The sequence below is a fragment of the Dreissena polymorpha genome, chromosome 6, assembly GCF_020536995.1.
Source record: "Dreissena polymorpha isolate Duluth1 chromosome 6, UMN_Dpol_1.0, whole genome shotgun sequence".
NCBI lineage: Eukaryota > Metazoa > Mollusca > Bivalvia > Myida > Dreissenidae > Dreissena > Dreissena polymorpha.
Window position 1 is genome coordinate 91165723 of NC_068360.1, and position 20657 is coordinate 91186379.

A 20657-nucleotide genomic window follows, 5' to 3' on the forward strand; every position below is an offset into this window, starting at 1 on the left:
ATATTTGATAAGCAACATCCCTATAGGGTGGACATGCGCATCCTTATGTCAGATGATTCTGCTATGATGATTTTTCATGGAGTGCTTGCTCTTTGATTATTAATATGTGATTTTTCATGTCTACATGAAATCTCAGGAAAAAATGGTCAAAATTTTATTAAACTTTATATGCACTTTCCTTAAACAATGGACATGGGCTCATAGTCTCAGGTCATTCAGTTCCGTTTTTTTTTATGCCCCCATTTCGAAGAAAAGGGGGTATATAGTTTTTGCACTGTCTGTCGGTCGGTCGGTCGGTCAGTCGGTCGGTCAGTCGGTCGGTCGGTCGGTCGGTCACACTTCATGTCTGCTCTCTAATTCAAATAGTTTTCATCCGATCTTTACCAAACTTGGTCAGAAGTTGTATCCAGACAATATCTAGGTCAAGTTCGAATATGGGTCATGCCGGGTAAAAAACTAGGTCACGGGGTCACTTAGTGCATTTCAAGGATTTAGCATGGTGTCCGCTCTCTAATTGAAGTAGTTTTCATCTGATCTTTACTAAACTTGGTCAGAAGTTGTATCAAGACATTATCTAGGTCAAGTTCGAATATGGGTCATGCCGGGTCAAAAACTAGGTCACTGGGTCACTTAGTGCATTTCAAGGATTAAGCATGTTGTTTGCTCTCTAGTTTATGTGGCTTTCTGATTTATTTTGATATTCTAAGACATTTTTATGCCCCCGAAGGAGGGCATATAGTGATCGGACTGTCCGTTTGTCTGTCCGTCCGTCTGTCCGTCAGCCTTTGCGTTAAGATTTCGAAAAATGCTCATAACTTCTATGTCACTTCAGATAGCAATTTCATATTTGGCATGCTTGTGTACATGGACAAGGCCTTTCCATACGCACACAAATTTTGACCCCTGTGACCTTGACCTTGAACTTAGGGTCTGCGTTTAGGTTCAAAATCTGCGTTTAGGATTTGAAAAAAGCTAATAACTTCTACCAAGCGTTTACACAGTTATACTTTTATGTAGTGACAAAGTTACAGTTGGGGGCATCCGTGTCCTGTGGACACATTTCTTGTTTTAGGTTGTAATTGCCTTTTAACAATAATTCCTTTCCACATTTTGTATTGGACTATAATTATCCAAAATTGTTTAATATGTCATATGCAGTATCCTTATTAGCTGAACATATGTTTATTTGCCGGTTGTCCTGCTCCAATACTTTTTTAGGCAGTCAATGCCTATTGATTGCAGGATTACTGTCAGATCAAAGGATTTAACGATAGGAATTTTATGAAATATTTTATGCAGTATCCCTACAGGGTGGTGTTTCGCATGTTGCCATGTTGTTCCGCTCCAGTGCTTTTCCAGAGACTTGTTGCCCTTAAACAATAATTCATTTCCAAACAACCCATATACAAAGCATCCGATAGTTTCACTGATAATCTTGTTTTTCCTTATCTTAGGAGTGTGTGTATATAAATTCATGTATATGGGTGGGCATGAAACCTGCACTGCAGACACTTGCAATTTTATTTCTATTGCTGAGATTGACCTACATAAGTCCATACCTTGTTATGGACAACATGTATTTCCTTTTCAGGTTTTGACCTCTACCGAGGTGAATTTGAAAATAGCAATGTATGTTTCATTTTTAGTGTATGACCTCAACTGAGGTTACTTCAGAGGACAATACTTGCGTCTTTTTCACAGTTCATACTTTAAAGAGGGCAACATGTATTACCGTTTCTCATTTTGACCTCCAATGGGAATTCTTTAGAAAGGGCAACAATTTTTACCGTTTCTTGGTTTGACATCCAATGGGAATTCTTTAGAAAGGGCAACATTTATTACCGTTTCTAGGTTTGACCTCCAATGGGAATTTTTTAGAGAGAGCAACATTTATTACCTTTTCTCAGTTCAGTCTACTGAGGATACTTAAATAACATTTATATATTTCCTTGCAGGGTTTGACCTCTGCTGAGGGTACTGAAATGGACAATATGTATTTGCCTTGCACTGTTTGACCTACTTTTAGGATAGTCTTGATACACTTTTTTTTGCTCTGCAGGGTTTGACCTCTACTGACCTCGAGGATTTGCTGGAGGACATCAAGGTGTATCTGGAGCTGGAGCAGGGAAAGAACACGGAGTACTGGCGGGACATCGTCACGGTAACGGAGGATGAGCTGCAGAAACTGAGGAAGCTGGAGAACACTAGAGGTTAGTTATGAGGACCTAATCTGCAATCAGCTAAGTTGGCTACAAATAAGCACATTTGCAAAAGAAGAAAAGTGAAGAAAATTGTATTTTGCCAAAGCTCTGTTATGGTTTGAGGTCATCAAGCAGATACAATTTGAGGAATTTTTATGTTTTGTAGTAAATTTATCTGAAGAAAATATAGATCCAGGAGGAGCCTTGAGTAAATGTGTATTTGGGGATTGAAAATCTACAATGCTTAATTTTGAATAAATTCAAATAATTCAGGTCATTAAGCTGATTTATAAACTTGAAATCTATATTTTATAGATATGATCATGAGGCAGAATATTCATTGTTTAGTAAAAAGGAAATAGCCTACCTAAGGTATCAGTCAGTGGGTATTTTTGGTCTTTAATTGTATTTTTCATTTAAAAGAAGTTTTTTATGCCCCCTGTAGGGTGGCATATAGCAGTTGAACTGTCCGTCAGTGTGTCAGTATGTGTTTGTCAGTCTGTCCGTCCGTCCCAAAACTTTAATGGCCATAACTTTTTCAATATTGAAGATAGCAACTTGATATTTGGCATGCATGTGCATCTCACGGAGCTGCACATTTTGAGTGGTGAAAGGTGAAGGTCAAGGTCATCCTGCAAGGTCAAATGTCTAATATATGGCGTCTGTCCGTCCGTCCAAAAACTTTAACATTGGCCATAACTTTTGCACAATTGAAGATAGCAACTTGATATTTGGCATGCATGTGTATCTCATAGAGCTGAACATTTTGAGTGGTGAAAGGTGAAGGTCAAGGTCATCCTTCAAGGTCAAATGTCTAATATATGGCGTCTGTCCGTCCGTCCAAAAACTTTAACATTGGCCATAACTTTTGCACTATTGAAGATAGCAACTTGATATTTGGCGTGCATGTGTATCTCATGGAGCTGAACATTTTGAGTGGTGAAAGGTGAAGGTCACGGTCATCCTTTAAGGTCAAATGTCTAATATATGGCGTCTGTCCGTCCGTCCAAAAACTTTAACATTGGCCATAACTTTTGCACTATTGAAGATAGCAACTTGATATTTGGCATGCATGTGTATCTGAAAGGTGAAGGTCAAGGTCATCCTTCAATCAAGGTCAAATGTCAAATATATGGCGTCTGTCCATCCAAAAACTTTAACATTTGCCATAACTTTTTTAATATTGAAGATAGCAACTTGATATTTGGTATGCATGTGCATCTCACAGAGCCGCACATTTTGAGTAGTGAAAGGTGAAGGTGAAGGTCATCCTTCAAGGTCAAATGTCAAATATATGGCGTCTGTCTGTCTGAAAACTTTAACATTGGCAATTACTTTTTCAAAATTGAAGATAGCAATTTGATATTTGGCATGCATGTGTATCTCATGAAGCTGCACATTTTGAGTGGTGGAAGTTCAAGGTCAAGGTCATCCTTCAAGGTCAAAGGTTGAAAAAAATAATTCAAAGCTGCATTCTCATGAAGCTGCACATTTTCAGTGGTGGAAGTTCAAGGTCAAGGTCATCCTTCAAGGTCAAAGGTAAAAAAAATAATTCAAAGCGGCGCAATAGGGGGCATTGTGTTTCTGACGAACACATCTCTTGTTTCTGAAATATACTATAGACAGAAAGTGTTGTACCTGATTAGCCTTTGTGGATTGCACAGGCAAATCATATGCCCTGAACTCCCAGAGTGCAGCCCATTTGTGTGTGTTTTGTCATGGTAGATTACCGAGACCTTCGTGAGGGTGTGAATGCAGCAGTGACTGACGAAGTGGTGGCCGTGTTTAAGGGGAAGACGACCAAACAGCTGCTGTTGCTGGAGGAGCAGATGAGGAAGAAATTGGCGGGAGGAGAAGGGGTGGATGTAGGTAGGTGATCATTCAATGGGAACCAAGGGTTGTTAAATAATGTATATTGATTGGGGGATGAAATGGCAATGGATTTATGTACAGTATTTGTTCAGCACTTAGGGAATGGGGCCCTTTGGATTGGGAAATATCACATGGTTTTGACTAACATTGTGAAATTACGTAGTGATGTTTTTTGCTCGCATATACAATAAATTGACAATACAAGTGTTACAAAAAGCTGGATATGGATATAAACTGTATATTTTTATTCTATATCCAATAAATTTATCTAATGGCCATTCTTCATATGTACCACGTGACCGTCCGATATATTCCGGTATTGGATCCAAAAAGTCTGTATTTTTTCCATATTGGACAGTTGAGTACAAGTGCTCGAAGAAATTTTTTATAAGATTAAAAGCCATTACCGAGAAAAAGTATCCAAAAGTACAATTATCAATTCTAAGTAAAATGCAATTGCTTATCCACACATATCTCATGAATATATGCAATAAGTTTCACAGGTTATCGTGCTGCAAATAATGATTATACATGCATATTGCAGCATTAAAATCAAACAAACATCTTAAGAAAGGGATATAGAATAAAAAGCTTATTAAACGTTTAAACTGTACAATACGTGATATATTTGGACTCACACACAGTTTGTAGTCATATTGAACTCGCCAAATGGCTTGTCCAATATGAATTCAAACTGTGTGCTCGTCCAAGTATATCTCCATATTGTACAGTGAAACGTCTAATAATCTATAATTATTTATATATTTTAAATTACAAAGTGGCTTTTTTGTAATTTTGAAATATTTAATTGGGAAATTTACCAAATAAACATACAGATGCAGCTTATACAGAGGTGTCAATGTTCAGGATTATTCCTGAAATCAGGATTTTGGCCCTCAAGGACCAATTTAGATATTGATATAAATCTGAGGATTTTTTTCTGGAATTTTAAGATTATTGTCACAAATGTCATCTTAAACACAAATTATTTTACTTTGACATATTGTTTACAAAGTTATAAACAATAGTTAACAAAGTTACATGAATTATTAACCCTTTTTTGCTCTGGCCCTCAAACGATAGGCTTATTTTCAGGATTTTGGATTTTGGCAAATTGACACCACTGTTATAGCTCTGGGCTTAATGCATGTGCCTAAAGTGTCATCCAAGAACTACCTGTGCAGTCCACAAAGGCTGGTAAGGGACAACATTGTCCACCTCAACCGGACTTGTAACATGTTGTTAGTGTGATTCGCTGTACTCCACAGGTTACTGGGAGTCCTTGTTACAGCAGCTGAAGGCCCACATGGCCAAGACTCGTCTCAGGGAACGACATCAGGACGTCCTGAGAAAGAAACTCTTCAAGCTCAAACAAGAGGTACACGGTCTTCTTTTAGTAGTAGAAATGACACAACAAACTTGAAGTTTACTTAGTTTTTAGCTTGACTGTTTTCGGAGATAACCCGAGGTATTGTCATAGCCAGTTCGTCGTGTCTTCCGCCAGTGTCGTGCTAAAACCTTGACATTTTGTTAAGGTTTTGATCATTGGCTCTCAAATCAAAAATGCTTCCACCTACAACTTCGAAACTTCATATGTAGATGCACCTTGATGAGTTCTACACACCACACCCATTTTTGGGTCACTAGGTCAAAGGTCAGGGTCCTTCAAAAAAAAAAAAATCTGACAAGCTTTCATTTATTCAAAACTGCACCTGCAGCCGAGCGTTGGCACCCGTTATGTGGTGCTCTTGTTAGTCTACACTATTCATGGAAAAAGTGTACCAGTTAAAGCTGATATTAGTTGGACATTTCTATCTTTCTCAGTCCAACAGTTTTAGTCCATTTTATCCAAGGTAAATAAAAATGGGGTCCAGATTTGGTAGTAAAGATTACAGAACATTAAGGAATTCTTGAAGTGAACATTGTTTTTGTTTATGTGACTTTTCAAAGATTCTCAAAATTATTATGCAGCCTATCAAAGATAGTTTGGTAAATGTGTTTGCTTTTATTAGTTTGTCAGTAGACCAAATTATCTCACCAAGCTAAATTATATCATTTGAAATCATTAAGCTAACTTATTTACTAGCCAGATACAGCAGAATTGGCTAGTGTTCCTTTAAAAATAAAAATAAAATCTTTTCTTAGATGTTTCCACTTTTGGAGTCTAACAATTGGCATCTGATTGTCATAAATTGTTAAAACATTGTGTAAGTATAAATCATGGACAAGTTTGAGCAATTTGACTTTGAAATGGATGAGTCACGCTTTATTAAAAATTGGACATTTTAAGAGTTTCTGTTTTCTATGCCCAACAGTTTGAAAGTAATCGTCAACAAAAACCAAATTTCATAAAAGGACTGATTTTGACGTAAAGTGAGCATACTTGCACCTTGTGTGTTTTTCTAGTTTTGAGTTCTTTTATAATTTTTCAATTAAAATGTTCAAGGGTTGTCATTTTTAACAGTTTTACAATGCAATTCACATTTTAAGCAAGTTTTATTCTTGTATGCCCCTTGCACTCTGATGGGGAAGGCATTTTGTCATACCTTCCTTTTTTTCGTGACAGGTACAGTAGATTTAAACATTTTGTTTGGGGGCAACACGGCTTCATACAAGTCTATAATACTTTTAACGGTTGTTACTTTTCAATCCAACCATGTCATCCAGCCTCACACTGTCATTGACCTTGATCTAATATGGAATGATTTAAAAGGTCCGTTTTGTTTTTAGCTAGCTATTAGCAGTCACATCTAGCAGAAACATGTTTTACTTAAACACTTTGGTATTTACATTTGTTTTTAATTATTACCATCCCCAACCCACCCGTAGTACCCAACCTAATTGACCTTGACCATATCAGGCCTTAAAACAATTCCAATGGGCTGACAAGCACCAATTTTATGCCACCGACTGAGTGCATGTGTTAGTTATCCAACACAGGAACTTATTTCACGTTTAAGTTACTCCAGAAGGTGACATGTTATAGAAACCTTGCCTGAGCTCTTATATATATATATATAAATGTAGATAAATTTTGCTCAATTTATTTCATTATTACAATCCTGATATTAATTTTAATTGTCCACAGCAAGGAATAGAGTCCGCTGGTCTGTTTCCGGCGGGATTACAAAGGGAGGGTACTCCAAATTCTGGCCGTGCAACTCCAAACTCTGGTAGATCTACACCTGTGAAGAAGTCACGGCCAACTGGTGCTGATGGTGCTGATGATGTGGGAAGTAGTACTGAGGATGTAGTCAAAGTGAAGCAAGAGGAGGAACAACCTGGTCCTAGCACATCTGGGTACGTTCAGGCCTGTCCCCAGGGCCTTTATATCGGAAGAGTGGTATAGTGGTATTATGCTGGTCTAGAAATTGGAAGGTCTCTGGTTCAATTCCTGTTCAGACCTTAGGAATTTTTCACAGCAAAAAATTAATCCCATCCTCGCTTCTCTTCATCCAGTTGCCATGGCTTCATACTCGGTTAAATGTAAAATGGCAACTTATATCCCAGTGATCGGGTGGTTAATAGTGAAAGTCGGCTTACAATGTACCATAATGAATATCCAACTAAAAACCCTAACCTTTACCTTTAATCACCATGACACTCCTGTATCAGGGATACCACTGTGCCTGAATTTCCAAATCAAGGATACCCCTGTGCCTGAATTTCCTAATAAGGGTACCACTGTACCCTTAATTTTCAATTTATGAACAACCCTAAACAAAAATGTTCTATTATTATCTTTTTGTGCTTGTTTTAGCTCTTTTGATAACGAATGAATTAAACACACAATTAAGAAAAAAATTGATTCCTTTGGCAACTGTTGGTCTACGCCCCTGAGTCTTAACAAAATCCCAAGAAAAGGCTTGACTTTGTATAATTATAAACTGTATATGAAAGAGTATACAAAATAACATACAGTGACATTTAAACATAAAATTAACAGCAGAAATAAATGATCAAGAATAACAGAGATATGTAATAAATCAACAAATATAAGTATCCAGCTATTTATATCATGTGTTAGTGTTGTCTAATTTCAACTAAATTTTCATTTCAAAAAGGTGATAGGTACATGTATTTGAGTTTATGTATTAGGAGATGAAAACTATTTGGAGATTAATTTATCAGTGCCAGCCTTTTAATGTGCTGTTCCTCAGATCATATCCCAATAATGCCATATAGCTGAGTGGGTGAGGGCATTAAGTAGTTTTAAGACACATCTGTAGGTCAGTTAACCACCATGGAAAAGTGGGCTAAAGTTATCTGTGTGCCGCTTTTTGCATGGATTATTTTGCAAATATGGGAGATATTTTCAGCAAATAAACTAATTAAGGATGAGTGTGAAAATTAATTATTACATGTATCTGCATAATGTTTCCGCAATCTCCAACAATAATTTAACTCTCATTTTATATTGGTAACAACATTTTCACACCAAAGTCCCCACTTGCTCAGATTGGAGACGCAACATTCCCCAGAGGGAGAAGCAGAAGACAACGAAAATGATGAAATTGAACTTTCTGAGGAAGATTTTGTGGAGGACCCAGCAGTTGTAGAGTATCGTGCGGGTAACTACTCCCCCGTACTCTTTGCCCCGCGGGAAATTGATGATTTAGAGGCGGTTATATACGACCCTCTTGATGATATGAAGAAACTCGCACTGGCTCGCACACAGGTGAAATCCACCGGTAAAGTCCGGGTAAGTGAATCTTATAAAAATAGTTTTGAAATAAGTAAAGAAATGCTTGGCATATTTAAATATTTTTATGTGCATTTGTAATGTAATAAAAACGCGGACTCACCGTTTTCAGATTTAAATGAAAAAAAAACACATGGTTTCCAGACAATAATTCAAGAAAGGATTAAAAAATTAAAATAACTGTTAGTTCAGATATATAAAATGACTGTCATGTTTAGTTAGAAATCACAAAATATAGACAATGCCAGAATCGATAAATTGACCGTTGCCATATTAGCTATCACGTGACAACGCTGCCATCTTGGTACTGAAGATTTGAAAAATAACAGCGATGTAGAACTTATCTGACAAATTCTTCACGAAATAATTAAGGCCGAATTTGCTGTATTTTTTTAAAGAAATCCTTTTGCTTAAAGCACAATTATTTCTTTATTGAATTTTATAATTTGAAGATAATTATAAAGGTTATTTCCGCATATAAAGTCTGAAGTAAACTTTGTGAATTTTAAAGTTAATAATTCTGGAGATGTTAATTATCGAAATTTTTAAAGATTTATGCCCGAGATATACAATTTCTTTGAAAAGCAGATATCTGCCTTTGATTAAAACATTATTATTTCTTTATAAAAAAGTATATAGTTCCAGATATACTCATTAAGAAAATGTATATGATTCAATACCGAGACAGACTTTGTTTATTCAATAGTACATATCTTTGTTTTTCTTAACATTTATTAATTCTTTAATAATACTTCTTATTAAAGTATCATTTTTAAGGTAATGTGAAAGCTCTAGCCGAAATAAAATGTGTTATTTTAACTAAAATTGGTCCGGAAATATTTATAAGCGAAACTCTGTAAGATTTTATGTAGTGGCAATCTTTTCTTGTTAAAAAGTATATGGTTTAGTTTAAAACATTGTTGTTGTTTTTGTATTAATTTATTTTTATTAAAAATTGCTTTCAAACAAAAATCTCTTGCCGGAAAATATTTTTGTGATTTAAAATGTTCTAGTCCAGGGGATATTCATTAGTGAACAATGTCAGATGTCAGAACATGACAGGTTTTTTAATTGAAAAGTGAATATCTGCTTTTGCTTATAACTTTATTTTTATTTTATCATTATTCTTATGTTAGAATCAAGGTCTGTAGCCTGAACAAACTGTGTTTGTATGTCTTGTTCTAAATATTCACTTATTTGTTTACTTGCTATACTTAATTTCTTAATACAATCTAAATTTACCATAAAAATGCTCAACATGACACATATGTAGTCAAACGTAATCTTAAATAGTCCCAATAATGTTCGCTACATTCAGTCAACGTATTAATTTCTTTCTTAAATGTTCACTGTACAGTTAAAGGCTCTATAAAGGTGACAATCCGTAATTATTTACCGATTTTTAAATATTTTTTTCATATTTTATTTATATAAAAGGTTATCAAAAAACAATATATATATGCTATTGGACATTACCATACAAAAATGAGCAATACAACTTGTTTTGAGCTCAAAATACAGTGTCCTCCATGTCAATTGTGTTTACAAACAATCAGTTTATTTACATCGCTGTTTACTTGGGAAGGTGAAAGTGAAAGTGACTCAGGTCACCAAAAATATATCGTTGATTTTCAATGTTTTCCGGTATCACTCACAAAGTAGGTCTCTTCTAAATGGTTAAAATGTTTGTAGTGATCTAATAAGTTACTTAATGCTGGTAAAAAGTTGTTTAAAATAGAATTAAAATTTAATTTTCATTCGGCTATTTTTAGCATATGTCACCGCCTTGAGGCTACACATCACGTTAGTTGCAAAGTTGTAAACATTTCTTCCAATTATGAAATTCTTGACAACGTTGCACCTAAGCTGTGTTATAAGCAATTTTTTTTCAAGAGTACTAGTAACTGAAATCCGGTAAAAATTAGACTAGTTTATATGCATGATTATTGGATTTGCCATCTTTATAGGGCCTTTAAGATTTAAAATAAACTATTCAAACACGAACAAAGTGATGTTTTTCTTCGGTTATTATGGATTGTCAATTTAATTAAACTAATTAATGGTAAAAGAAACGCCATCTGCGATTGAGGAAGAAAAGCATTCCCTCAGTGGGAGACGATGTCCAAATGGTGGATTAAAAGTGTTAATTGGTATATCTGTGACACCATATATCTCCACATGTGTAGATGCTGTTATTAAGATAGCATGTGTCACCTTCTAATAACATATCAAATGACAAAAAGCCCTAATTAATGCTGAGTATTATCAGAGTCGTATATCTTCGTCTCAGGTTTTATGACTCTTAAACAATGCAGATGGACCTGATAAAAATATTTATTTAAAAAATACAAACTGTTATATGATTATTGTATCGATATCAGAAACCTTCTAAATCTTCAAATATATTTAATAAAATTGTGGCACTTTGTTTTATTGTTCAGGGACCTATTGAGTATTCAAACATATAGGCACTTTGTTTTATTGTTCAGGGACCTATACAAACATATAGGTCCCTGCATTTTCTTCAGTACCAAGATGGCGGCGCCAGGGGCGGTAATCCGAGAGTAATAGATTTCTGGGATTGTCTATTGACTGAGTTTCAGAGTCTATTCATTATGCATTTGTATACAAACATGGTTTCTGTATTATAACTGAAAGGAGGCTTGACCTCTTCGATTCAAATACAACGTTGATTCATGTTATTTTCTAAAGACTTTGACGGAAAATTAATGTGTGTTCTGAAATAAATATTTGCTAAGCTCTGCAGAATTCTTAGAAATTGCACAGTAAAATGCATGTGCTTAAATTCACATTCATTTAATTCCTGCACATCAATTATCCATATCCCTGGTTATTTGACATCAAACTATGATAGAAAAATACTTGTTTAAAACAGTTTTTAGATACACATGAGTCTAGGTGATATGAGCCACGTTGTGGGAAAACTGGGCTTAATACATGTGCAGAAAGTTTTGTCCCAGATTAGACTGTTAAGTCTGCACAGGCTAATCAGGGATGACACTTTCCTCTTTTTATGGAATTTTTTATGTAAAAGAAGTCTCTGTTTAAAATAAAAGTCCAGTCTATGTGGCTAGTGTCGTCTCTCATTAGACTGTGCAGCACAGGCTAATCTGTGACGACATTTTACGCACATGCTTAAAGCGAGATTATACGATTTTGTCAAATATTTAAAAATTTATATAAAATGAGTAAAACAATTATTAAACGTATATTTTAATATAAATTAAAATAAAAGTTAAGAAGAACATGTGTCGAAAAAAGCGAAATAAGCCAGATATTGAATTCTGAAATCGAAAAAGGCTGTACAGTCGAATTAGCTAGCATGTATATCATGCATGTACAATGTGAATCTAAATATAGTTAAACGGTTCATTTAAAATTCCTGAAACGATATCTATTCATTCGACACATGAACACTAACTAAAAAAACGAATGCTTGGGTTATTGTAGGAAAATATGTACGAAATATCTTCGTCACAATCGGCTCGGGGCGCTGATTTGTCTTTGCTGCATTTTATGAAATTCATCTTAAATGTATATTTTTTCTTGCCTATTTTGTGTTATTGTAACATATTTTATCAATATATTACAATTTAACTCATATACAAAATCGTATAATCTCGCTTTAAAGTCTCATTTTCCCAGAGGGCTACTAAAATTATTAAATTTCTGATAATTCTCCATAACCACTTTAAAACACTAGGCTCCACCCACATTTATTGCAAAATAGCACACATTTTGTTTTCTTCATAGTCTTTTAAAACAAAGTGAATGTTGTATATGAATTGAACATTATTTTATAGTTGGACCAGGAGTCGGAGCTGATAGAGAAGGCAAGGGAGGGCATGGATGATGAGGAGGCCCAGTTCAGTGTGCAGCATGAGCTTGAGAAACAGTCCTTCCTCTGGTCAGACAAGTACAGGCCTAGGAAACCAAGGTTCTTCAATAGAGTACATACTGTAAGTATTGACCTAGAAAATAGAGGATATTTGTTCATGTCAGTGTAAGATCGTTTTTTATTTCACGAGAGGTCATCGAAAATATATTATATAGAAAATATATTATTTTTCTATGAGCGTGAGTAAAATAACAAACAATCTTACACTGACATGAACAAATTTTCTGGGTTTTTTTATGCCCCTTTTTCAAGAAAATAATTAACAGCTGTTTGCCTTTTGCTGAAATGTTACCATTTCTCCCGTGGCATGCCTCAATACATTTCAAAACACAAAATGACGTCATTTGTGTGACGAAATGACGTCATTATACCAGCGAAATTCTCCAGTTTAACTCTTTTACAATGTAAATGAACGGTAAAATAAAAAGAAAATGTGTTGGATTCCGTGGAATGTTGATTTTAATTCACTCGTGATCATAGAAAATATATATAAAATTATTTATGATAATCTAAAAATAGAAAAAGGAGTTCCGAAAATTTGTTATTTTCACTGGTGAAACTGGTAAAGTGCCCTCACACCTTTAGCCTAAAAATGTCTGCTGGGCCTTTACATGTTCTGAGAAAATCTCTGTCTTCTTTACAAGATTTACAGAAGGAAGCTGAGGTGAACATGTTAGGTTATATCATAGATTAGGTTTGGTCAAACGATTTCATTAACTCAATGTTGCTCGATACTTTAACTGAGTTCACTTATAGTATTATCATACTAATTTTATGTAAGCTCAAATACAAAGAAAGTCTTTAAAAGACAGCCTTGAGTCCTTTTGTTGAGAATATTACTTGTTGTCTTTGGAAAAGTATTGAGAATGCTTTGATTTTAACTTGTATGTTTAGTTATTAAAACCAGAACCTAAAAATAAAATTTTGAAAGGGGATGCTTTTGTTCTAAAGCCAATTTTACAATATATTTGGTCTTGTTTTAGGGCTTTGAATGGAACAAGTACAACCAGACCCACTATGACATTGACAACCCTCCGCCTAAGATTGTACAGGGATACAAGTTTAATGTGAGTTCTCCGTATAAGTCATGTTCTAGGAAAACTGGACTTAATGCATGTGGGTAAAGTGTTGTCCCATGATTAAGGGACCACATTTTCCACTTTCTGTCTAAAAATGATTTCAAAATGCCATAAAATCGAAAAGTGTCATCACTGATTAGCCTGTGTTGACTGCACAGGCTAAGTAAGGACTACACTTTTTATGTCCCCCACCACTATAGTGGGGGACATATTGTTTTTGCCCTGTCTGTTGGTCTGTTGGTTGGTTGGTTTGCGCCAACTTTAACATTTGCAATAACTTTTGCAATATTGAAGATAGCAACTTGATATTTGGCATGCATATGTATCTCCTGGAGCTGCACATTTTGAGTGGTGAAAGGTCAAGGTCATCCTTCAAGGTCAAAGGTCAAACAAACTTAATCAAAGCGACGCACAAGGGGACATAGTGTTTCTGACAAACACATTTCTTGTTGCACATGCATTAAGCCCAGTTTTCCCAGAACAAAATTTTTCCAATGTCCAAATACCAAGAAAATGGATATATAATATAGTATCCATATGCTTAAAACTTAAGTTTTGTTTGATATCAATTTCCATCTTGTTAACATACAATTTCTTACTAAGCATGGTTCCAGAATTACTAAAGACAATCTTAAGTTAAAATCCATGTAGTATGCTAAAAAAATTGATTATGCATTATTTACTTGTATTACTACTTTTACAGCTTCTGGATTCACAAACATTCATTAAAATTGATTACATTAAAATAATCAACATTGGGTGTAAAATCCTTTCAGTGTCTAAGAAAATTGTATTCTTATGGCTTTGAATAATATAATACATGAGATGTTGTTTTATTTCAGATATTCTACCCAGATCTCATTGACAAGTCCAGGACCCCAGAATACACTGTGGTATGTAGGCAATACATTTAAGCTGTGCTCTGGGATAAGCGAGTTTAATGCATGTGTGCAAACATCCCAGATTAGCCTGTGCAGTCTGGAGGACAGGCTAATAAGGGATGTGAATTTCCGCCAAGTCTGGATTTTTTTTGTCCCCTACCGGTGAAACAGGAGGGGACTTATGGTTTGCGCTCTGTGTGTCTGTCAGTCTGTCACACTTTTCTGGATCCTGCGATAACTTTAAAAGTTCTTAATATTTGTTCATGAAACTTGCATAGATGGCAATATGGAGATTATGCCCGTCATTTCATTTTGTTCCTAAGTAAAAAATTCTGGTTGCTATGGCAACATTTTTTTTGGTAAAATTATGACAATGGTGGAGTTTCACCAGTAGGGGACCATATTGCTTGACAATAGTCTTGTTTAAAATAGCCTTTCTCTGAACAAAAAATCCATAAAAGTGGAAAGTGTTGTTCTTAATTAGCCTGGGACAACGCTTTACTCGCATGTATAAAGCCCAGTTTTCCCAGGCTGTGGCTCATAACAACATTTTGTTTGCTCATAAGGTTTGGCGCAATATCCTCTCATCTAAACACAGTAATTCTTAATCAGTAGCATGACCACGTTGAACATTTTTCTTAAAATTTTCATTTTAATTTAAATCAGAATTATTAAGAAGAACAAAACAATGATCATGTGTCTATTTAAAGAAAAGTTTATATAATTTAAAAAATGTTAGGCTGGAGGACTTGTGGTGTTCAGAAAAAACAATATCTGCTTAATACCCCAAACAGTTTAAATCTGATCACTATGAAACTTGATAATAAGTTATTATTATTGTAATATTGATTGGCATAATATCTCGGCCAAGTTTGACAACTACGCACTTATGAAGTATGAATTCAAATTGAATTATTTTTAAAAAAAAAGCAAAATTTACCATGTTCACTCTTCAACTCTGATAGTTTGTATCGGATCATCATTAAACCTGTTTAATGTTTGTGGGCATAAAATGTCTACCAATTGCATGAAGCACTTTTGAGATTTGGTGGTTGAATTATCCAACATTGCTTAATTATTGTTGTCTTCTCTGTATTAGGGGACTTTATTCAATAACTCAAGTTGGCATTAACCAATCTTGATGACACCTTGGAAACAGCAAGCTTGAAATAAGATCTAGCTTTGGATTGTATTTGGAGCTAGTCGGTTTAAGGTTTAGGTCAATTTTGCTAAATAAAAATTGTCAATATCACCCTTGCTAAAAGTAGAAAAAAAAGTATTTGCTCAATGACTTGAGTTGGGTTGGAGCATTTATGCTAAAATTGTGTGTGTAGCTCACCTGCAGACTAACTTGAAATTGAAACTTATATGTTAAACATCATTGTTTTTTGTGTCATTTTTTTCTGTGTCATTATTTTTACAAGGAATTAGTCCATCATTCACATATTAATTTAACTATACCTTTAAATTGGTAAATTTTGTTACAAGTTGGTACTCTTGTTATCAATAGGGTTGCATAACAAATATATCAAAGTTTACCTACATTTCAGACGCCAATACCATCAGAACCAGATTTTGCCATTCTTAAATTTCATGCAGGACCACCGTACGAGGTTTGTTAAATAAGCATTTGACTATTGTACTTGATTTTGTGTATTTTAGTGTGTCTTTCAGTAGGTTATCTGTTCTTTCTTTGCTATTATTCAATTTTTAGAAATCTGTATTACAACTCCTTTCTGATTTTCAAAATGTATGTATATATTCACTTTTGTTTGACTATTCTTTCAATTATTTATGTGCAGTTTGTATGCACCCTTAAAGGATTGGCAGCATATAGTCACTGCTTTGTCCGTCCATCCAAATATAATTGTAATGGGGCTGAGTTGGGGTGGATCTGAAATGAATCTGCCCTTTTTGGTTTAGGTCATTCCCAATGTTTGTCTGTCAACACTTGGTTCTTAAGCTGGGACGTATGGCCATATTTTTTTCGTATGGCCATTCAAACATTAATATGTATCTTGTTGTTTCTGTGCAAGATCTTAGACACTAATGATTGAAAGATGATGGAACTTTATATACACACCCCTATAGGGTGGAGATCCTCATGGTTTTCAGGTTGTTATGGTTTAATGATTTTTCAGGGAGTTGTTTCCCTTTGATTATAATATGTAATGCTTTATTGATGTTTTGTTTCTGCATGAGATCTTAGTAATTAATGATCGTATTTAAAGGGGCCTTTTCACAGATTTTGGCATGTATTGAAGCTTGTCATTAAATGCTTTATATTGATAAATTTAAACATTGGACCTAAAAATCTCCTGTAAAAAACAATACAATTAAAAAAAGGAAAAAATAATAATCCTAAACTGGGCTCGAACCGCTAACCCCTGGAGTCCTGAAGTAAAAAGTCTCCTGCTTAGACCATCCGTGCTCATGCTATGTGTGGATTTATTTTTTACTTATAAAAGCAACCCTGGTAGTTTCCCAAAATATAAAGACAACAACAGAACTTTCCAAATTATTCAATTGTTTCGCGTTGCAACGCTTTATAATTTTCAGGTTTTAAAATCGTCAAAAGATGCATGAAATGGATATTTTAGAGCATGGTAAATGTTCAGTATTACTCTTTCCTCACAAATATCATAACTAAACTAAAATATGCGAATCTGAAACAACTTTTTTATGTCCCCGACTATAGTTGTGGGGGACATATTGTTTTTGCCCTGTCTGTTGGTCTGTTGGTTTGTTTGCGCCAACTTTAACATTTGCAATAACTTTTGCAATATTGAAGATAGCAACTTGATATTTGGCATGCATATGTATCTCATGGAGCTGCACATTTTGAGTGGTGAAAGGTCAAGGTCATCCTTCAAGGTCAAAGGTCAAATATATGGGTCAAAATCGCTCATTTAATGTACACTTTTGCAATATTTCAATATTCAAGATAGCAACTTGATATTTGGCATGCTCATGGAGCTGCACATTTTGAGTGGTGAAAGGTCAAGGTCATCCTTCAAGGTCAAAGGTCAAATATATGGGTCAAAATCGCTCATTTAATGTACACTTTTGCAATATTTCAATATTTAAGATAGCAACTTGATATTTGGCATGCATGTGTATCTCATGGAGCTGCACATTTTGAGTGGTGAAAGGTCAAGGTCAAGGTCAGAGGTCAAATATATGTGGCCAAAATCGCTCATTTGATGAGTACTTTTGCAATATTGAAGATAGCAACTTGATATTTGGCATGCATGTGTATCTCATGGAGCTGCACATTTTGTGTGGTGAAAGGTCAAGGTCATCCTTCAAGGTCAAATATATGGGTCAAAATTGCTCATGTAATGTCACTTCTGCAATATTGAAGCTAGCAATTTTATATTGGACATGCATGTGTATCTCATGGAGCTGCACATTTTGAGTGGTGAAGGGTCAAGGTCAAGGTCATCCTCCAAGGTCAAACGTCATATACGGGGACATAGTGTTTCACAAACACATCTTGTTTAAATTTTGTCAATTTACCAAAACGTGAAAAGGCCCCTTTAATTAATGTGTATATGCAATATTCTTTTGAGGTGGACAGGCGCATATTTTCAGGACTTTTTGCTCCATTGATTTTCAGGGCATTTTTGCCCTTTTAACATTATTTCCTTTACATGTTTGACAATAATGATCTGAATTGTATGACACTTTATATGCAGAATCCCTATTGGGTGGACATGCGTTTAATTTCAGATTGTTCTGCTCACATATAACAGACTGTCATTGTCCTTTTATTAATAGTATGACCCTTTTCAATGAATTTAAGATTTATGTGTTTGATCAAAGGAAAAAAATGATAAGATTTTTAGACTTTTATTTATAGAAAATTGCATATGCAGTATTCTTACAGGGCGGATATACATGTACTCACATAGTCATGTTGTTCCACTCTATTTTATTGCCTCTATAATAACAAAGGGTTCCCACCCAATAAACACATACATTAGCTAAGTGCATCTTTGGGGAGAATCCTTAATTTTCACTGATATTCTTGTATTTCTGCTGATAAGTCTAATATTTTGGTTATTTTTACATTTTTGTTTATGTACATCATGAACAATCTTTTATAAATGGAGTAAGAATTTAACTACACTGTTATGCTGCCAATGTTCAATAGTTTATCTAGAACATCTTTTGTTTTTTTCCTTGTTCTTGTTCCCATTCTTGTGCTTCATGTCTTCTTTTGTCAGCTTGTTCTTGTCTTTTTTTTGTGCGCCTTTACTAGGGACAAAGGTATTTTCTCATAAAATTATAGCCTCAGGTACAAATTTAAAAGGCAAATTGCTCATGGTTTGCCACAAATTTATATCCCTTAACATGGATGTATTATTTTCTGAACTCAGCTCTGTTCTTTTTCAGGACATTGCCTTTAAGGTTGTCAACAAAGAGTGGGAGCATTCGTACAAACGCAGTTTCCGCTGTCAGTTTGCCAACAATATCATGCAGCTCTGGTTCCACTTCAAGAGAGAACGCTACAGGAGATAGCACCTGCATAGTTTTGGGAACAATTTGGGATCCAGCTTACTCACCATAGGAGTTAGCCTCTGTACATTTTTGAGGACTCATTTGTTCCCAGCTTGCTGCTGTATTACATTGGAACCACATCAGCTTTTATGACTGCAGGGCACCAGAGTGGGATTCTTGAACTTAACCCATGTTTACACTTCATGTTAGGCACCTGTACTGGCTGGGTACCAAACTCACATATAAGTGACTTTGTTGACTCCTAACTCACTGGGAACCAGACTGGCAGAATAACCCTTACGGTTCCCTGCTTGATTGCATTACTGCGTCTGCTTTTGATCCTACAATGGCTTGGCACAAAACTCATATTTAAGTGACTGTGTTTATTTCTGACTCACTGGGAACCATACTGACTAAATTGCCCTAACAGTTCCCAGCTTGATTGCATTACTGCATCTACATTGGCTCTTATAATCGCTGAGTACCAAACTCATGTTTTTGGGGCCATGTTTTTTCATGCAGTTAACCCTTTAAGCGCTGGAACCGAATTTTGAAGGCCTTTGCAAACAGTTTGGATCCAGATGAGACGCCACAAAATGTGGCGTCTCATCTGGATCCAAACTGTTTGCTATTCTGATAGTAATCTTTGAAAAAAATCAAAGAAAATGCAAATTTTAGAAATTCAGCAGACGATATTTTAGCAGACGACAAATTTCCCAGCATGCAAAGGGTTAAGGTGGCTTACTCGCCCATGTAATGAGTGAAACAAATTATAGTAAAAGCAACAAGATGCATTGTGACGTATAAATATGCTTCACTCAACATATCACTTCGCAAGAACATGACAATCGTTTCTCATTGAAAAATAATGCTATTGCAACTGCGATAAGTGCACCAAATAACCCATGGCCCCTCCTACCTGGTAAAGGTATCTTAATAGTAGGCAAAGACATTGCCAGTACCATGATGGGGTACCATATTCAAATTCTAAGTAATATTCTTAGTTTTCTGATGGGTACCATATTCATATTAAGTACCGTGACCATGTCAGCTTGCAGAGAACGGTGACATCGAGGATGTTATTAACCAGGTTTTCCGAAGGAAAAAACTGGTTATTAGATTGGCGAATGCGGGCGGGCGGGCTGGCTGGCTGGCTGGCGGGCTGGCTGGCGGGCTGGCGGGCTGGCGGAATAAGCTTGTCCGGGCCATAACTATGTCGTTCATTGTCAGATTTTAAAATCATTTGGCACATTTGTTCACCATCATTGGACGGTGTGTCGCGCGAAATAATGACGTCGATATCTCCAAGGTCAAGGTCACACTTTGAGTTCAAAGGTCAAAAATGGCCATAAATGAGCTTGTCCGAGCCATAACTATGTCGTTCATCGTCAGATTTTAAAATCATTTGGCACATTTGTTCACCATCATTGGACGGTGTGTCGCGCGAAATAATTACGTCGATATCTCCAAGGTCAAGGTCACACTTTGAGTTCAAAGGTC

General features: G+C 35.4%; 1 protein-coding gene across 1 annotated transcript in view; it reads left to right on the plus strand.

Moving 5' to 3' along the window:
- The window catches only part of LOC127834854 (cactin-like), a 30512-nt gene extending 10277 nt beyond the window's left edge, over positions 1 to 20235 (plus strand). Inside the window, exons 9-18 of the mRNA XM_052360929.1 lie at positions 2060 to 2210; positions 3927 to 4070; positions 5342 to 5451; positions 7162 to 7373; positions 8532 to 8775; positions 12600 to 12755; positions 13678 to 13761; positions 14616 to 14666; positions 16205 to 16267; positions 19053 to 20235. Of these exons, the coding sequence (XP_052216889.1) occupies positions 2060 to 2210; positions 3927 to 4070; positions 5342 to 5451; positions 7162 to 7373; positions 8532 to 8775; positions 12600 to 12755; positions 13678 to 13761; positions 14616 to 14666; positions 16205 to 16267; positions 19053 to 19178 (1341 nt within the window). The 3' untranslated portion in view covers positions 19179 to 20235. The remainder of the gene's footprint in view (positions 1 to 2059; positions 2211 to 3926; positions 4071 to 5341; positions 5452 to 7161; positions 7374 to 8531; positions 8776 to 12599; positions 12756 to 13677; positions 13762 to 14615; positions 14667 to 16204; positions 16268 to 19052) is intronic.
- Positions 20236 to 20657: the final 422 nt, after the last annotated feature.